This window comes from Daktulosphaira vitifoliae, unplaced genomic scaffold (assembly GCF_025091365.1).
Source record: "Daktulosphaira vitifoliae isolate Bord-2020 unplaced genomic scaffold, ASM2509136v1 Scaffold_1, whole genome shotgun sequence".
In the NCBI taxonomy this organism is placed as follows: Eukaryota; Metazoa; Arthropoda; class Insecta; order Hemiptera; family Phylloxeridae; genus Daktulosphaira; species Daktulosphaira vitifoliae.
This window is the reverse complement of record NW_026099572.1, coordinates 58,354,104-58,374,736: the sequence shown is the minus strand read 5'-3', so window position 1 is coordinate 58,374,736 and position 20,633 is coordinate 58,354,104. Positions and strand designations below refer to the sequence as shown.

The 20,633-nt window shown below is 27.6% G+C and overlaps 4 protein-coding genes across 4 annotated transcripts; 1 reads left to right on the top strand and 3 right to left on the bottom strand.

The window, feature by feature from the left end:
- Window positions 1-83: 83 nt before the first annotated feature.
- Window positions 84-3,082, bottom strand: LOC126894711 (uncharacterized). The gene is made up of 4 exons (XM_050665917.1): window positions 3,079-3,082; window positions 1,490-1,698; window positions 727-1,278; window positions 84-668 (listed from the first exon to the last, which is right to left on the bottom strand). The coding sequence occupies exons 1-4, from the start codon at window positions 3,080-3,082 to the stop codon at window positions 84-86; spliced, it is 1,350 nt and encodes a 449-aa protein (XP_050521874.1).
- A 921-nt stretch (window positions 3,083-4,003) lies between these two features.
- Window positions 4,004-7,138, bottom strand: LOC126908432 (uncharacterized). The gene is made up of 2 exons (XM_050690488.1): window positions 6,165-7,138; window positions 4,004-5,448 (listed from the first exon to the last, which is right to left on the bottom strand). The coding sequence occupies exons 1-2, from the start codon at window positions 7,022-7,024 to the stop codon at window positions 5,346-5,348; spliced, it is 963 nt and encodes a 320-aa protein (XP_050546445.1). The 5' UTR covers window positions 7,025-7,138; the 3' UTR covers window positions 4,004-5,345.
- An 8,995-nt stretch (window positions 7,139-16,133) lies between these two features.
- On the top strand, window positions 16,134-17,432 carry LOC126894704 (uncharacterized). The gene is made up of 2 exons (XM_050665905.1): window positions 16,134-16,158; window positions 16,515-17,432. Exon 2 carries the CDS (start codon window positions 16,674-16,676, stop codon window positions 17,430-17,432), a length of 759 nt encoding a protein of 252 aa, XP_050521862.1. The 5' UTR covers window positions 16,134-16,158; window positions 16,515-16,673.
- A 94-nt stretch (window positions 17,433-17,526) lies between these two features.
- LOC126909097 (uncharacterized) lies at window positions 17,527-18,857 on the bottom strand. Its single transcript, XM_050691482.1, has 3 exons — window positions 18,463-18,857; window positions 18,116-18,391; window positions 17,527-17,973 (listed from the first exon to the last, which is right to left on the bottom strand). The coding sequence occupies exons 1-3, from the start codon at window positions 18,515-18,517 to the stop codon at window positions 17,873-17,875; spliced, it is 432 nt and encodes a 143-aa protein (XP_050547439.1). The 5' UTR covers window positions 18,518-18,857; the 3' UTR covers window positions 17,527-17,872.
- Between the last annotated feature and the right edge of the window lie 1,776 nt (window positions 18,858-20,633).

Sequence of the window (20,633 nt, the reverse complement as noted above, 5' to 3'; positions counted from 1 at the left end):
TTTGGAATTTTTTTATTCAAAATATTGCATAGTCTCGGTAAAAATTTGGTGACACTATTGGAATCGTCTGAAAACTGAAATATTTACAAACTATTCACAATTATTAACGAATATTCTACCGAATAATAGGCGTTGTGAATACTGTACTGATAGGCATTGATATAAGGTGTACACAAAGGATTAGAGTAAAATAACTCATAGTCCTCCATAGACCAATGATTTAAAATGCCACACCATTTATCAATCGCGTTTGTAGCTAATATGATCTGAGGGTGGAGATCGTTGAAAAGTTCATTGTTAAAATATTCAGGCGTTCTAAATATACAGTGGGGAGGTGAAGTCGTGTGAGAACGGAGCAACTCGTTAGAGGCAGACCTAATGTTTTCCTTTGTTAATCTCTTCTTCTTTTCGGTACGCATTTGAAGTCTTCCCCGCTCGACTTGATCTAACGCAACGTCACTTTCGTCAATTTTCTCAAATAATTGTGGTCCTCGGAGTTCTGGAGGCTCGTGCCCTTCAAATGAAGAATTGTATGCTTCCAGAGTTCCTTCTTTTCCACATTCCTGATTTCTTGACAACGGTACAGCCTCAGTTCGTAACAGAGTTCGAGCGGGTCTACCTCCAACGACAAGGAGGACGACAGTCCTTCCTTGTCCACTAAAATATCCCTATACAAAAATTATATGATTAGTTTAGTAAAATGTACGGTTAAATTTTTCTACTTACCAGGATTACCTTCCAATCGCTTTCCGTGAGATCAGCGACTCGGCTTCGTCGTCGGAGTTCTCGTCGGAGAAAGGCGCTGGAGAACGCTGACGCTTTCCACCACGCACACCTACAAGCTCCGTTTGTATTAGGACAAGTGTGCGTGACATGGATGTGGTCGTCGTGTGTTGAAACGACGATGGTTGAATCTTGTCGCCCGTGTTGAGTTCTTCCGTCTGAAGAACTCGTACGAGCTGCCCGACTTGAATATTCCGCCAGTTTTTGGTCAAACGTTTCCATGCCTTTCCCAACAACGAACTCATGTTCGGACCAAACTGCTCGGTACAATTTTTCAACTCTATTGTTTTGATGTCTTCCGGAACTGTATCTGCTGTCCACACTTTGGTCGACAGAAGACTCCAATCTTCTACTAGTAAGCAGAGAAGAAGTACATAAACCACACTCGAAATACGATTTAGCCATCATGACTAAATCGTACGGCAGTTCCCTTTGAATCACGCTTAACGCTTCGCCCCGAGTGCATTGTAATACTTTTTCTCTTAATGTTACTAGCTCTTTGATATTGATTTTTGATCGGCATTAAGTTAATGAATTCATTATAAAATTGTTCTTGATTTTGTTTTAAACATTGCAATTCCTCAGTTAATTTTTTAATATTATAATTTTCATTATTTTGAGTTATTTGATTAATTTTTTCATTTATTATAGACTGTTTTATTTCAGATGGGCTCATAATTGTTTCTCCAGTGATCATAAATTCAACCATTTCATACTTTTGAATATTTCTTTTTAACTCTTCTAAATTGCAATCATCAAGAATACTAACATATCTAGCAATACTTGGTTTAAAATCTTTCATTACATTTCTTACTAATTTAGTCTCCAACATATTACTATTAATTCTCTTACATAAAGCTTCCATATCATTAATATAAGCAACCATTTGACCATCATCTAACTGTTTTATTTTTCCTAAAAAAATACGTAACATATTATATTGAGTAATAGGCTCAAATTTTTCTCTAAATTTCTTTTCTAAATCATTCCAGAGTAATTTATTTGATTTAATATTATCATAAAAGGTAAGAGCTGCACCTTGCAAAAATGCGACTAAATATTGCGGTTTATCAACATCTGACCAATTATTAATTAGTGCTGCTCTATTAAATGTTTTTAAAAACAAGTCTACACGTTTGTTTATACCTCCCAAAAAAGTAGTTGGTTTAAAAAATAAATTTTTATTCATGTTATAATAATTAATTACTTTAGATGAAACTTGGTCACTATTGTTTTTATGATTTAAATTTTTTAAAGAAAAATGCCAAAATAATCTTATTTTTAAGTCTGATACTGTACCAACAGTTACTAATTTCCTATTTTCAAGTTCTTTAATTAACTCAAGTTTTTTTAGTGAATTTATGCACTCTAAAGTTTTTTTATATTATTCTGGGATTCCTTCTATTACAATCTTTTCTATTTCCTCTGACATTTGGTCAATTTAAAAAAAAAAATTTTATCTATATTCACTTTTTGTTTTCCTTTAAACTCGGGTATTTTCCTCTGATTTTATTTCACTATATAATTGAAATATATATATTTTACTCGAATAATTTTAATTCACTTTTTTAGTAGTGACTTTTAATCTCAATTAACTTTAATTCCCTTTTTTAGTTCAAGTGCTTTTTATTTTCAATTTTTATTTAATAAATTCTTTTAATTTAATATACTATTAATTAAATTTAATTCAAGTATATCTTTTATTCTCGATTTTTAAAATTCAATTCTCAATAAAATTTACTTTTTATTCAAGTATGTATTTTATTCTCAATTTTTAAATTCCTTCAAAGTTCTTCAGAACATTATTTTTATTTTTAAATTAATATTAAACACTTTTTCTTTATATCAATAAAATTATCTTTTTATTTTTGGTATATCAAAGTTATAAAATTTTTATAATGCTTTGATTTTTCTGAGTAATTTTTTTTAGAAAACTCTTAGTAAAATTTAACTAAGCTCGTTGTTGGGCGCCACTTTGTAGTAATACAAAAATAACAAAGGGGGTTAGGGTATTTTTGATCAATGTTGGATATTTGGGGATTTGGTCAATTCAGGAGCAACGAAGTTCTATCAAGGTTGTAGAGTCCGAGGGTTTAGAACAGTAAAGACAAGTATGTGGCGGTCGAATATTCTAGAATGTCCGGCCGCCGCCGCCTCTAGAAGATTCGTCGCTCTACATAAGCGTGTGGCGGTCGAATGTCTAGAGAGTTCCGACGCCGCCTCTAGAAGATTCCTCTGACTATTTAAGGGCAAGATCGTCGCTCCAGTCAGTCAGTCGATCAGTCAATCACTTACGCATTCTGTCTTACACGCGCTTCGTTTCTCGCTGTTATTTATTAGTTCGTTGTAATACAGTTCGTCTCTCGCTGTTATTTGTTATTTGTTAGTTCGTTGTAATATAGTATAGTTGTTATTAAATCGTAAAAGTGTTTATTACTTCTATATATTACACCTCGCTACAAGTATATATAAAAAGATATGTATTAAGTTCCTCTCATAGAGGTATTAAACACTGAGCTATTCTTGTAGTGGCCGGGGTCTTGGCCTCCTATCTCACACCCAGTCGAAACGTGATATTAACTGGTATGTGCTTTAATGGGAATACTGAGGCGTTCATGGAGTGGTGGAGACCTCCTCTCAGACACCCAGTCGAAGTATATGACCAAGAACTAACAGTTATTAATAATTAAATTAAATGATGTTTAAAAGAATCTATTGCTTTACCATTCTTTACTCAGATTATTAATTCTAAATAATTGGGTTAATATGAATTTACTTACCTTTTTAGATATCTTACGTTCAGATTTATACTGTTCCTTTTAAATAAATAAAGTATTGACGCAAAATAATTGTATTCGATATCGTCTTAAAATGTACCGACGACAACACAGGGTTTGATCAAAATAAATCAGATAGAAAAATTCTGAATNCGCGACTAGTTTGATCAAAATAAATCAGATAGAAAAATTCTGAATTCTTTATTAAATTCAGATCTTCAAAAAGAAGAGAGAGAGACGCTCACTGGCACCCTCGCTCACTGATGTGCAAGCAGAACTAAGACTTTTTATATTATTTTTAATTACCTCCTTCATGGGTTGTTGTCGTCAACGCTTTTAGTGATTTTCAATTTATTGTATTAAATTGAACATAAAATGATAGTTATTTTAAGATAAGATGTATAGTAAACAATATTCAATTTAACATGTTTATACATTTATAATAGCTTTATACATGTACAAAAGTGTATATGTTATGACAGATAAATAAATTATTTGTTTGTATACTAGTAATATAATATACAGATTATACCTTTTTAATTGACAAATGTAAGATGCGCAACGCAAAGCATTAGGCATATTACGACATCCGTCCTAATTATTTAAGTATTGTGTCCTCACAACTATAGTTTAACATAGGCAAAAAAATTATTAAATATAATAAGAATAATTGTATAATAAAAGTTGATTAATAAATTTAGTATTTACGATATATAATGATTATTATGTGAATATTTAATACTAGTAGAAAATGTAAATAGTTAAAAGTTAATAACATGTGCAATTGCATTTGAATGATAGATTAAAAAAAAATATTATAGATTAAAAAAAAAATAATAGTATGATAGTGTATAAGTATGTATAGTGGCAAAAAATAAGACAATATATAATTTTTGTTTACATTTTTTACATTTATGCAAAAATAATAGCGATAATACTAATTAAAAAAAAAACTGTACTGGACAGAGGGGTTGCAGCATAGTGGTGACGTGCATAGTTGGATCAACTATAATGATATCTAACTATAATGACAGTAATTAAAATCACTATAAAATAAAAACGCTTCGATGCAAATTTTTAGATAGTGTTTAATTTTAAAAAATTGATGGATTATTCCAAAAGCTACATGATCTGTTTGTTCCTTATTAATATCCTGATTAAGATAAAGTATGTCGAATGAAAAAGGGATTATTAAAAAATATTATCTCTCATAAAAAATTTATGTTGATCCATACACTTTTCAATAAGTTATACCATTATAAAGTTAAAAATGTAAAAAATAAAATCGAGAATTTTCACACAAAAATAACATTCGGTAGCCATTTTCATCGTGAAGACAAAATAAAGTCCGAAATTATTTTTTCCATTATAAAGTACATTACATTAGCTTTAATTTAAGATATATATAAAAGTGTCAGACTTTTCGGAACATTTTCATAAGTAAAGTTGAAAAAATTAATTTTTTGTGAAATAGTTGTCATTTTAAATCCCCTCTGTGGGCAGATAAAGGGTCAGATTTATATAAAAAATGAAAGGTAACGATATCATGCATCTATATAAAAAAAATTATATTGATTTGGTTATTTTTAAAAAAGTTAATAATCATAGTAAAATAATACCTTCTCAGCTTCGCATCGAAGCTAAAAGGTATAAACCTTTTGCAATTAAATTTCAGTTTTAATTAAAAGTTAGATAGTGCAAAATAATAATTTTAATATTAAACACAATATATTTTTTTTATTAATACATGTTAAAAAGTTTAATCGATTATTATACGCAATCTTATTAATTATTTGGTTTAAATTCTCGATCTTCTCTATCTCTTTTGAGTGGTGGTTTGGAATAACTTACTTTCTTTACTCTTTTTTCGAAAGGTGGCTTTATGTACCTATAATGAAACATTTTCCTTTATTAATGAACTATCATTATTTGTAATTTAATTAAAAATTATTATTATTTTTAAAATTAAAACACTAGTACAGCAGTTAATGAAGTAAAATAAAAATATAAGTATGTAAGTATGTATAAAAATAATGCAAATATATTTATAAGAAATTATCGATGGTGTAGCATATGAAAAAAGTAGGTGTAATTTTTTTTTGAAAATCAGTTAAGTCCAATATAAAACTTATAAAAAAACCATAAAAGAAATAATTTTATTATGGATAAGTCTGTTGAATTGAGGTTAATAGGTATGAAAGCACTAAAGTAGAAGATAGCCCTAACTGTTGTGTATGCTTCAAAAACTCTCTGTTAAAAATATACCTGTAACTTCTAGCACCTGATTACGTAATGTCATCCTGACTAAGTAAGCTGAGGCTTTCATCAAATTAACAATCTGAGGAGCAGTTAAAAAGCTTAACATCGATGTATAACGGCTGATTTTTGTTGTTGTCCCCTTCCATATTTTATTAGAGTTACAAAAGTTTAAGCCCTAACTTAAGTTTGCACAAAAACAAAAGTTATTTAACATAAAGCATTTAAAAAATGAATGGTAAAATAGCCATACTTAATTTTAAATCTGCGTATCGATTCAAAGAAATTACTTTTTTTTATGTTTTCCTAAAAAATTGACAAAATGTAATTTGTATCATAAAACCTTACCCGTTTGCTGTAGAATAGATTAGTTGTGTAAAGCCCAAATTATAAAAGTCGTTTTGAATTGTTATTTCATATAACGTTTTTAAATTGTTAAAAATATTTTCAACGCGGTCAGTAGCAGGGTTTTTGTCATATTGTACACCATACAGCGTAAGTAAAGTAGCTAGAACAGAGTTGTTATTAAAACAACACCATTTTTCATTTATCATGTCAAGTTCTATTATTTTGTTTTTTATTGTGTTACAAAAGATTTGAAAAGTTTCCATATTCTTAAGAGAAACATATACTGTATCATATTTATTAATTGATATTGTTGATGATTGTTGATTTATTATCCGAAATTGTTTATCAATACTATTTAATTCTAATCCATAATCTACAGTGAGTTTTTCATTAATATTACTTAAGAATTCAGTAGCACGCGAAAATTTTGAAAGCATGTCTTTTGAATTCTCTAATGTTTTCTGTAAAGATAGAGAGCATTTAATAAATACTTCATATCGTTCGTCTTTTTTGTAATTGTAACATTTTTGAATAAAACGATCCAAAATAATATTGAATACTTTCAAAATTTCAGTGTACTTAAGATTGATTAAGTTGTTTATCAATGGTATTTTTTCAGAAAAATTGCTTTTATCCACTGCTTTTGTTAAAATTTCATTAAAAGAAACTTTATGTGAATTTTCACCGATCTTGATTTTACACGCTTCCTCTAAATCCCATCCATCTTGTATACGAATATGATTGAATACATCGATAACATATTTTAAATATAAATCTGATTTTGGGACACTGTAAACCATCAAACCTTGATTTATAATCCAAAAACTATAAAAATTGAAAATAAATAATCGGAATAACATTTTTACAAGAAAATTAATCAAAAAATTGTAATGAAAATTTTATTTTAATAAACTTATAAAATAACTTTATTAGAAGTAGTATAACAGTACTAAATAATAGTAATCGTTAATGAAAATTTTTATTTAATACACACAAACAATTTTTCAAGAAAAACACTTGGTTTTCATTATTGAATAGCAATAATTATTTATTTCAGGACATTTATAGATATTTATTGTTTGAGAAATTTCAAAAATAAAATGTACAGTTTTAAGGTATTCAGCTGAATTATTCAAATCGATTAAAATTATGAAATATTAATTTAACTTGATCTAAATACTTTGATTTTGAAAAATGTACTAAATATATCAATTTGGTCCATAATATAACGTGTTGGTTCTTTAATATAATAAACATCTTAAAAAAAAGAAGAAAAAACCCAGCACAGGGGGGTCGCAGCCTAGTGGTAACGTGGCATAGTTGGTTCAAGTATAATGATATCTGACAGTAATTAAAATCACTATAAAAAAAAACGCTTCGATGCAAATCTTTAGATAGTGTTTAATTTTAAAAAATTGGTGGATTATTCCAAATGCTACATGATCTGTTAGTTCCTTATTAATAACCTGATTATATAAAGTATGTCGAATGAAAAAGGGATTATTAAAAATATTATTTCCCATAAACAAATTGTTTTGAATAATAACAATTTTATTGAATATTAACTTCCAGGGTCAAAAAAAAAAAAAAATGACATGCTTGATGCAATTCATTTTCATGATGTATTTAACAAAAGAATGTTTGTAGTTTTCAAAAGACCAATAATATTTATTTAAAGAATTATAAAATATACTTTTAGAATATAAAATGTTTCTTCTAAAATTAAGAAAAATTTTTGGAATATTTTTCATATAAGAACTTAAGTTATAATTGTATAGTATAAGTTTACTTAATAAAAATGAAATCGTTTTATTAAATATATTTTGCAAATTTTAATTTTAAAATCTTGAGTTATTTTCATAGTATTACGAATGTAATAAAAATAGGTCGAATCTAATTTAAAACGACTTGATGGTTTCACATATACCTGTAAAAACTTACAATTGAATTGAATAAGGTTAAAATGTTGAAAATCTTCAATGACCTTTAATAAATTTATTTTACTTTGGATTAACATATGATTTTTTTTATTTTTCTTATTTGAATTTTTGTCTGAAATGACTAAAGATTTTGAATAATGTTTTTTGATATTAATTAATACTGGTGCTATAAAATTAAAATTATCTATTTGTTTGTTTAACTCTACTTTCTGTGTTAAACTATTAGATTTATTTAAATTTGGAAAAATAAAATTCTCAATTACATTTTTGATTATGTATTCGATATCGTCTTAAAATGTACCGACGACAACACAGGGTTTGATCAAAATAAATCAGATAGAAGAATTCTGAATTCTTTATTAAATTCAGATCTTCCAAAAGAAGAGAGAGAGACGCTCACTGGCACCCTCGCTCACTGATGTGCAAGCAGAACTAAGACTTTTTATATTATTTTTAATTACCTCCTTCATGGGTTGTTGTCGTCAACGCTTTTAGTGATTTTCAATTTATTGTATTAAATTGAACATAAAATGATAGTTATTTTAAGATAAGATGTATAGTAAACAATAATAAATTTAACATGTATGTATATTTATAATAGCTAGTGTACAAAAGTGTATATGTTATGACAGATAAATTAATTATTTGTTTGTATACTAGTAATATAATATACAGATTATACATTTTTAATTGACAAATGTAAGATGCGCAACGCAAAGCATTAGGCATATTACGACACTTAATTGAGACTAGCGTGAATTCATGTAGTGAGCAAGTGGCGCAATAACTAGACGTGCCGATAACCATTGACCAACAATTATAATAATTGTGATTTAATTTAGTTGTAATTTGTAATTCCTGCAAATTATTGACAAATACTACCATTTTTATAAATGCTCTATTTGAAACATTGCCATTTTCTTAGCAACAAGAAAATTGACAAGATTTTTGGCTCTCTTGTCTCTTTCCTGTTAATAATTATTTAAAATCAAATTTTAATTATTTAAAATCAAAATATGTTTAAATCAAAAGTAAGTAATTAAATTATTTTTTAACGTTTAGTAATATATTGAATTTGTAGGTAATTTTAGAATTAGCTTATATAAAAATAAAATAAATTTTAGTGGAATATGCTGTATGATAAAATTATTTAAAGAACCTTAAAGAGACATTGTCCAACACAATATTCTTGACATTCTTTAATTTAGTTATTACTTTTATAATATTAACTAATAATATTACTGAACAATATTTACAACAAAGAAATGCTTTATTGTATTTGAAGGTTTGATGAAACAATAATTAAGTGGTCTTAAATAATAAATGTATCACAAAGTGAGACATCAATAATACATGTGTTGTATATTCATATCATTTCTTTAGAATCTTGGGATTATGATCATGGTTGTGCTACTTAATCAATTAAAACAATTAAAGATTTCAAATTATTTTTCTAATAAAAAAGGATAGGGTGGGTATGAATGGAAATAAAACTAAGTTTTTATACTTTGAACAAATGAAACATAAAATATAAGGATTTTTAGGAATCGCAACAAATTTAAATGTATAATAAAATTCACATGACACATTTGGGTTTTATGGTAACCTACTATAAACTTTGAGTTATGATTTTTTTAAATAAACCTAATCCTAGGGCACACTTAAATATGAGAAGTAGATTTAATTAATATTATCTTGTTAACTTTAAAGTTTATAAAATAAAACTTGTTCACAATTTTTTCTTAGTTTATAGCTAAAAGAAATCAATTTATTATTTGGTTTTTTATAATATCTATGTTGCAAAAAAAATAATTATGTTTAATCTTAAATGGTATAAAATGAGATTGCTTCTTATAGCATACATCAATTTAATACACCATGTTAAATATTAAATCATTAATATATATTTATAGTGTATGGTAATTTTATTTAATAGTTAATAACTAATATTTATTATTTATAAAATAAATCTTTGATTTCAATTATTGATCTATATGACTAGATAATCCGCACAAAAAATATCTTACAACACAGAGTATTTATGTGCCTGATTTAAAATTTAAATCAAATTTTTCTCACTATTACAAGGTTATTTTCAAAAAATTATTTACAATTACCATTATATATTTTTATTAAGAAGCATACTCACTGATGGTAGCTCATTATACGCTATTATATTAGCAAAAGTTAAAAAAAGTAGCGAAAATAGAATATTTTTTGGTCCCTAATTCAAAAATTATTATTAATATTATTACTTTTATTAATTACACTAGTTTTAGTTTTAGTTATTATCGAGATGGACATGCATTCAGACCTGTTGGTTCATTGTGTGCACCTCATACCGAATTGTCTTCATTCAGTTTACCCACCTAAGTGTTATCAACGAAGTGTTAATACATTACCAACCATAAAGTCACCTCTATAGATGACCAAAGAGTCCTGTCTTTCTAGCAAAATGAAGTATCTCTCTGAATTTTTAGGTTTTTAATATCTTCTTTTTCAGGAAAAGGTTTACTCAAGTAGTTTGATCTTAGTGTGGACAAGGCTTCACATTCGCACATAATGTGAAATGAGTCTTCCTCTTCTACTTCACACTTTCTGCACAATGGTGATTCTAATATCTCCATTGCGTTAAGATGTTTAAGCAGGTGACCAGGCACGTAGTCAGAAAATATTTATTGGAGGGGCCAACAATTTTAGGCCCTCGTATCATTTTCCATAATTTGTTTCCCATGAGAAGCTTGTAGGGGGGGGGCTCCCTCCACTCATCCTTAGACAGTATCCCTTCTATGAATCTTACAAATTCAAAATTTGTGTTTTTTTTTTAAAAATTGGTGGATTAATCCAAAAGTTACATGATCTGCTATTTCCTTATTAATATCCTGATTAAGATAAAGAATGAAAAAGGGATTATTAAAAAATATTATTTCTCATAAAAAAATTGTGCTGATCCATACATTTTTCAAAAAGTTATAGCATTATAAAGTTAAAAATGTAAAATACAAAATCGAGAATTTTTACACAAAAATAGCATTTGGTAGCCATTTGTAAAAACAAAATAAAGTCCGAAATTTTTTTAAATAAAATAGTGCATTACATTAGCTTTAATTTAAGATATAGATAAAAGTGTCAGACTTTTCGGAACATTTTAAAAATTTAAAAGGAAAAAGTTAATTTTTTGTGAAAAAGTTGTCATTTTAATTCCCCCCCGTGGGCAAGTAAAGGGTCATATTTATAAAACAAATGAAAAGTAACGATATCAAGCATCTATATAAAAAAGTTATGGAAATTTTAAGTAAAAAAAATTTTAAAAATTTCGAAAATTAGCGATTTTTAAATTTTTAATTTTTTGGGTGGTTTCCCCCTTTTACGGGGAACGAGGAAAATTTTTTCAATTTTTGAGGGTCATGTCTTCGAATAGATACGATTTGTGATCTTTTGATGTATCATTGAAAGAAATCGGTTCGGTGAGACTGAGTGGTAACAGACAAAAAAAACACATCATAGTAAAACCAATACCTTCTCAGCTTTGCATCGAAGCTAATAAAATAATGATGTGAACATAAGCTGATTTAATTTTTCAACTTTTAAGCTATTAAGAAAAAATAATTTATTCCTAAATACTAATAACAAATAAGTTATAAAAAAATTTTAAATAAATATAAATTATAAACAACAAGTTTTGTGAAAGATTATAGTAAAAAAAATTGAATATGTTACCACAACTTTTAGCTCAATTATAAGTTGAAAATTTCACCTTGAAATTGACATCATTAAATAAAAAATTTTATGAGAATTAAAACTATGTTATTTTTAAGACTAATATGCAGTCTGGAAATTTTATAATTACTATTTACAGTATATTTATCAGAAAAACTCATTATTTATTTGCATTTTTATCGTAATAGAACACTTAAATAGAAATTATATTAATCATTTCTCAGTAACTTTTGGTACTTAAAAAGATTCTACAATTGAAATAGCCAGAACTGAATTAATTTTAATGATTTACTTTAACTAAAAATAAAAAAAGTTATCATTTTGAATCCTTCTTGTTGGCAGGTAAAAGGTTAGCTTTATAAAAAAAAAACTTAATGATAGGTAAAGACATGCATCAAAATAAAAAAAAATTATACTGATTTGATTATTTTTGATAAAGTTATAACAGTTAACAAAGTTATAAGTTTTATACACTTGACTACAAGGAACTTTCATCAGAAACAAAAATATACTGTTCTAAATCAATTTTTCGCGATGTTTTCAAATGTGCAATTAGACTTTTTCTATCACTTCTAAATTTAATATTATTAAAAAATAGTATTTTCATATAAAAAAAAATAATTAAGAACAAAAAAATTTGTTTTAAATTAATACTGATTTTGATTATTAATATGTTAAAAATAAGGAAAGTGACATATTTCACCAATTTTTTTAATCGTTTAAAGTTGATTTTTGTAAATATTTATAATAAAAAAAAATAATTTATTTTACCATAACTTTTAGCTTAATTGGCAAGTTTGAAATTGAAACCATCAAATAGAAAATTTTATGAGAATTAAAAAAATTGTATCGTTAAGATTCATATACAGTCAGAAAGTTTTATAATTACTATTTATTGTAAATTTATCAGAAAAGCTCAAATTTTTTTTGCATTTTTATCGTAATAGATAACTTAAATAGAAGTAATAGTAATAATTTCCTAGGAACTTTTGTTGTTTGAAAAGATTCTACAATTGAAATATTCAGAACTTTAATATAAATTAATATTAATGATTTACTTTAACTAAATTAACCAATCAAAACAAAGTTGTTAAAAAGATTACAACATGTTACCAAAAAATTTTGAATATTATAGCCTAGTAGTAGCACACACAAATAGAGTAAAAAAATTATTAAATTAAAAAGTAAAATGATTTAATTTTGTAGTTGAAACCTATCATATTAAATTATCATATCAAACTTGATTCGTTAATAAATACTTTGAAAACATTAGAAATGAATGATGAGGGTAATATCTTCAACTAATTGTAATCATTTGACGTATCGTTAAAAAAAGTAGATCAAGTTTAGAGCCGAGAAAATAAATGATAGTTACAAAAAAATACCTTCTCAGATTTCGAAGCTAGAATCAAAAATATAATAAAATAATTTTAATATGAATAAGAAATTTCTTCTCGCATGGGGCGACTAAAGTGATGGGATCCTTGATCTTTATTGAAGTTATTGAATCTAAATGAGATAAAAATCAAACGAGTTGAAAATTTATTCTAACTTAAAAAGAATTAAGAAAAAATGCAAAACATTTTAATGCCTTACGCGGGTTGGAACCATGTACCCCAAACGCATGAATCACAAGTTTAACCGACTCGACAACCGTACATCACTAACGTGGGCCGAAAAAATTGTCTATTTAAGCTAGTTCAAAATTATTTTTCTCGACTCTAAAAAGCAAAAAAATTTATATAAGTTTAACTTTCTATGCTATATCAATGTTTTATTTATATAATATTTATAAAAATCTGTACTCCCCTTGACAGGTATTTTAAAATAAAATACAAAACCCAGAATTTTAATACAAAAATAATATATTTTTGAATACGGTAGTCATTTTTACAATGAAGACAAATCCAGAGGTCAAATTTTTTTTTTTTAAATTAAAGTATATTATATAATCTTTAATTTAAGGTATATATAAAAGTGTCAGTATTTTCGGAACATTTTCAAAAGTTAAGTTGAAAAAGTTCTACTTTCTATACGCATTTTAATAGGTTTGCACCCCCTGTATATTGGGAAATGGCCTGATTTAAAAAAAAAGTATGTCGAATGAAAGAAGTATATATAAAGTATTTATAATTAAAGAATAAAGTTGATTCATGCATTTTTTAAAAAGTTATAGCAACATAATGTTAAAAAATGTAAAATATAATATCAAGAATTTTTTCACAAAAATAGCATATTTTTGCATACGGTAGTCATTTTCACCATGAAGACAAGNACATACGATAGTCATTTTTACCATGAAGACAAATCCAGAGGTCAAATTTTTTTTTTTCAAATTAAAGTATATTACATTAGCTTTAATTTAAGATATATATAAAAGTGTTAGTATTTCCGGAACATTTTCAAAAGTTAAGTTCAAAGAGTTAATTTTTTGTAAAAAAGTTACCATTTTGAAACCTATCCTGTGGGCTGTTAAAGGGTCAAATGTTCACAAAAATATATAAAATGATAGGTAAATATCTAAGATATCTATAAAAAAAAAATATATTGATTCGGTCATTTTTAAAAAAGTTATGGCAATTTTAAGTAAAAAAAATTGAAAAAATATCGAAAATTAGCGATTTTTAAATTTGTAATTTTTTGGGNTTGAAAACAATATCGAAAGTTAGAGATTTTTAAATTTGTAATTTTTTGGGGGATTTCCCCCGATTACGGGGAACGATGGAATTTTTTTCAATTTTTGAGGGTAATATCTTCGACTAGATACGATTTGTGATCTTTTGACATATTGTTAATCAAAATCGGTCCAGCGAGCGCTGAGATTGAGCGTTCAGACACAAAAAAAAAAAAATAAATTAAAATAGAAAAAAAAAACACATCATAGCAAAATTAATACCTTCTCAGCTTTGCATCGAAGCTAAAAAACACAAGGTTTGTGCAGAAACTTGTGTTTCTTGAAGCCGTTTAAGATTACCAAGTAGCATAATTAAAACTCCAAAAAAATTATTAAGGCAACTTAATATGAACATTAGTAGATAATAAATGTATGGCAGCCATACCCCTCTGCCTTAAATACCCCCCCACCATAGTATGGTGAGGGGGCAAGGGGGAGGGGAATGGAGCAAACCCCTTGTATTCTAATCCGATGCAACCCAACGTACACTAGTCCGATGGAACCCAACTTACACTAGTCCGATGAAACTCAACTCACACTTTGCACATGTGCTGCCATCTGGCGGACGGCACCCGCCCTGAAACCCAACACACACACAATTCGATCGCGCGTCCACGTAATCGTGTTTTCAAAATAATAAAAAAAAAAATTGATCTCTTTACAACACTGTTCTATTAATCGTTGATTATNTTTTTGAATACAATAAAAAAAAAAATTGATCTCTTTACAACACTGTTCTATTAATCGTTGATTATAAGATGATGGTGGGGGAGGGGGGTCTCATCTTGAGACGCCTAATGTTGATTGGGTTTTTATATTGCCGAAAGAGAGAGAATGTACGCTGACGGTTATACACTATTCACACACACACACTCTCTCCAAACACAGACACACAATTATGTGTGTAAAATNCCACACACTCACACAATTATGTGTGTAAAATATACTTATAAGCAATAATGTGTAACGAAATTAATGACCAATTGTAAATACCCTTTATATCAATTTATTGATGGGAGGTTATGAAAAAATTTAAAAACATTTGTCATAAAAACTACAGATTTATTTACACACATTTTAACTAAATATATGTTATTTAAACACGCCATTTAAATAGCTGTGCATCGCAATAGCGACATTCTAATAGCCGTGGATAATTTAAAATTAAATAGTACTTGCAATTTGCGTTTATGCATATATTATCTCGGATCGGTTTAATAATAGATGTATCACTTGCAGCTTCATTTACACAAGCACATATATTATAATCATATTCATTATTATTACACATAACTAAATTTAAATTAAAACATTTTTTTTTTTTTGCTTATTATTATATAATGTACTAGGTTGACGGGTGGTGTAAACGGCCAGGGGGGATACGTTGAAAGGTAAATGTTTCTCGTTCCTAGATATCATTTCGTTATACCATGGTACAAGTTACCTTGGTATATGCATAGTATACCTAGGTAGATGGAACATCATATAGTATATCTTGATATATTACAGAAAATTGCATAATTTTAGAATTATATGAAAATATTTGAATACAGAAAAGTGAAAGGTACAATCGAGCGGCGACGGTGGCTATTAATCCAACGAAACCCAACTATAGCTATGTAATGTGTAGGCCATAGAGAGTCGCTCTTCCTTGAATAACGTATGTATTAAAACAATAGATCAGCGGTTTATCCCTACATAGAAGTGGAGGAAATGTGTCATCATACTCTTCATTATTATGATATTAAACTAAATACATAAATATTTTACTATTCCATAAGTAATCAGTTATTTTGTAATTAAAGTGAAAATATTTATACCTTCGAAGTTACCATAATATTTTATCAAATTTTTTTTTTTTTTTGATTATTAAGTCAAACTACCGCGTTTGTTAATGGTCAAATTTTGTTATTGTGTAAACGTTATTGTATAAAACATATGTATACACACATAATCTATTATGTATACAAATATTTAGAAATCGCGAGTTTAAAACTAATTATTATGATATTAAAGTGAAATTACTTAAGCGGTGAAGGAAAGGGTTAGTATACGGGGATATGTGTCCTGTAATTTGCTGACCCCTATATGAAAATATGCGATTTTTCCGCATAAATGAGCGTGAAATCGATGATAAATTTCATCAAGAACCATCAGCTCTAAGAAGAATACTCTATGAACAATATGGTTGCCGAATCTGTAAGAAAACAGCGCTACATTTATATCGCACCAACATCGCCAGCCGAGATGATTGACTCTAGCAGTTACACTATTGCGTTCAGCGATAGAAAATTTTTGCAAGTGGGCCTGAATCCAAAAGAGGACTTCAATGTTACGGTATGCATTATTACTTCTTCACGATATCTTAGTATTTCAGCAGAATATTTAAATATTATTTACGGCATGATGGATGTAATAACATCATTTCTACAATCACCGCCGGTAAAAGTAAGGAACATTGTGTTATATCAAAATGTCGATTTTAATATAACCAAAGTATTGTACCGTGATACCATGCATTTAGTATTAGAATCCAGGATGGTCGATGGGTGTCGAGTGTTATTGAATAACGAAAACATTAATAGACTTATGGACTTACAGTGCACTATTATTAGTGCAATATCAAGAAAAATAAAAACACGTTTACTATTACGTCATCAAATAGACCGCATCATACAATACGCCGACGGTAAATGGTCGGGCCCTAAAATTCAACAATCAAACAATGATGAAATGGTTAATTTTATAAGAAGTTTGAATGACGAAGAAATATGCGATACTATTCCTAAAGGTGACAGTAATTACATAAGCGAGCTGAAGAATTTAGCATACAATGAAATAGTCGAACGATGGGTCAAGTCGTGGTCCGAAGACATGCTTCAAATTAACGTGAGTTTAATGAACGTAGATTGTCATAACCTTTATTGTTATTAAATTTATAATTATGTTAATTAGGTTAAACAACAAGGTATTTGTATGATGTATTTGTACCGCACATACTTGTACAGTATTCAATATCACACGTAAAAATTGTTAAATTTCATGATGTAAAATAGAATATATATATATGAAAAAACTATGTTTAAAGATCTATACCTGTTCCTCCTGTACTTTATCCTGTCACATGCATAACACTAGAAGCAATTGCTAATTATGTTAGCCTTAATGTATATTATTATTAATATTATATACAAAATATGAAAGAAAAAATAATAAACTTACAACAAAACAAACTTATTTTTTACAAATTATAAATACCACTCTGAATATTCATCTACAGTCTCGCCATCCAAATTAAAATTAAGATAGGTAATTGGGGTGCGATAGTATGTCTAATATGAATCGTCAAATGAAAACCAGTTTCAATGCTAATGCTAACATTCATCTTGTTTACGTGATACAATTAAGTTGTACATGCAAACAAGATCTATCATACGACGATATTTAAATCTACTCCTCAACTTTTGACTGCTACCTGTAAATAAGCTAAGTCATTCTGTACAAAAAAAAATAATCTATGTAAACATAATTTTCAACCTTTATAAAGTAAATTAGTTTCGTCCATTAACTATTAATTGTAATTTTATCATCAAATTATTACCAATATTTTTTTTTACCTTCAAACCAACGTTTATGCCCATAATCAGACTTTACGGTGAATAGCTTTTCATAAAATTCTCGTAAATAAATCTCCAGATCGATCGATGAGCGTTCAATTAAATCGTTAGTAATTGCCTCATATTTTTCATACTCTGCATTATTAACGAAATATTCGACCACCGCATCGGCCCAAATGTTGATATATTTTCCGGTATGGTAGACATCTCTCAATAATTCCCTATGTCGATAGCATTTATTGATTTCACAATCACAATATTTAAAATTGTAATCTCCTATTTTTACATATAAAATATATGTTAACGATAAATGAAGAATACTACTATCAATTTATTTTACTACTCACTTGTGGTATTGAAATCCATAATACATTTCTTGTACAAATTTTCCATCGTATTCATTTTATTTTTTGTTTATGATTGAATACGCTGGTTAGTTGAATAAATGATAGTTTGTATGCGTACTTGTTCAGCATAGAGCGTTAAAAGTAAATAAAAAATCATACATTTCGAGGTGTTGAGATAGGGTGTTTATATTAAAAACTATACTTAATGATCTATACCTGTTCATAGCTAATACTTCACCCTCTCACATGTATAACGTTATATACAATGATCTATGTCACATTCATTATTCAGTAATTATATATGAATTTTTAGGCAAATAAACAACAAACACATCATAGTAACATTAATACTTTCTATGAGTCTCGTCAAAGTTAAACATTTTTTTAAAACTTGATTACATTATTAATAGTAACAGGTAGTATAACAATATTTTCTTAATAGTCACATTATTTAAGAATTATTAATATATCAATTTCTTAACATAAACACTTTATAAAAATGTAAATTCCCATATATGATTTTCATGTATGAAAATACTTTGTCTTATATTACAAGACATATGCAATAGTATCAACAGAAAAAGAAGTGGAGATCTTAACTTGTATAAGTGAATAATTATACGTATAAACATGTGATTATAGACATATTAAAGTGAAAATACTCAAGTGGTATAGATAGTGTCTATTATTTGGAAATATATGTCCTGTGACAATTTATTTAGTTCTTATATCTAACGTAGAACGTAATCCATATATATATCTATCAGTCTATCTTTATCGATTACGATCGGGTTAGATCAAATCGATCAACAAAGATCAATATACTAAAGTATCTAATTGCATGTATAGTATATGTATTACACATGAATCATTTAAGTATGTTATACTTATGACATACCATAAGTACCTACAATAACAACACTTAGCTGTATGAAGTGATCAGTGTTGATTTATTAACAATTGTCTTACTATATGTATGCTTATATACATTATTGAGTATGAACAGTATATACCTTACGACGTGTGTCAAAAACGCTATTTACTAATAATATTTAATAATTGTTCTACTATACATCTATAATATACACCCGTGTTTAAATAGAATACAACTAGATATATTATGTTATTATGTAAACCAATTTTCATAATCCTGATAAATCTCGATTATAGGTATATATGCAATAGTTTGCTATTTCATATGAATTCAGTTATTAAGATATTAAAGTGAAAATATTTATACATCAGAAGTAACCATAATATTTATTCAAATTCTTTTGACTATTATTCAGTTTGTGTTTATTATTAGACATTAATGAGAAAGTTAATGTATAAAGTATATGCATACATATATTTGAAAATCATGAGTTTTAAATTAATTTTTATTATTATAATAAAGTGTAAATACTTAAGGACGAATAAAAGAGTTAGTATACAGGGATTTGTGATATGTGATTTAACGAATCCAAACCAAACCCAATAGTGTATTATACCAAAGATGATGACTTTAACATNTATCAAAAATATCGCCGTCCCCCCGCAACACGGGAGCCTCCTCGTCTCCCCGGAATGGGTCCCTTAGGCCCAGTCCACATTCCTTTCATCTATTCCATCTTCCTGCTTGTCCGGGTCTAGGCTATTACATGATGAGTAGCCTCGGCCTACCTCCATTTTCCTACGGCTTTCCACGGGGTAGAAGCCGCCCCATCCAAGGCGACCCGCATAGCTATGAGATATGCGGGCCGTTGGGGCNATACATATATTTGAAAATCATGAGTTTTAAATTAATTTTTATTATTATAATAAAGTGTAAATACTTAAGGACGAATAAAAGAGTTAGTATACAGGGATTTGTGATATGTCATTTAACGAATCAAAACCAAACCCAATAGTGTATTATACCAAAGATGCTGACTTTAACATATCTGAAGCGCTGTTTCGTAATAATAACCATTTAGTGTGTTGGAATCCAGAACGGTAGATAAGTGCGGAGTCTTATTAAATATAGAAAATGTTAAAAAAACTACATGAATTGGAATGTACTATTAACAATGCTATAGTAAGAAAATTAAAAGTCCATTATCAATTAATGCATCAAATAGACTGTATTACTATCTAAGCTTACGGTCATTATAAATTAGAGTACGTATACCATAATTATTATTGTAATAATA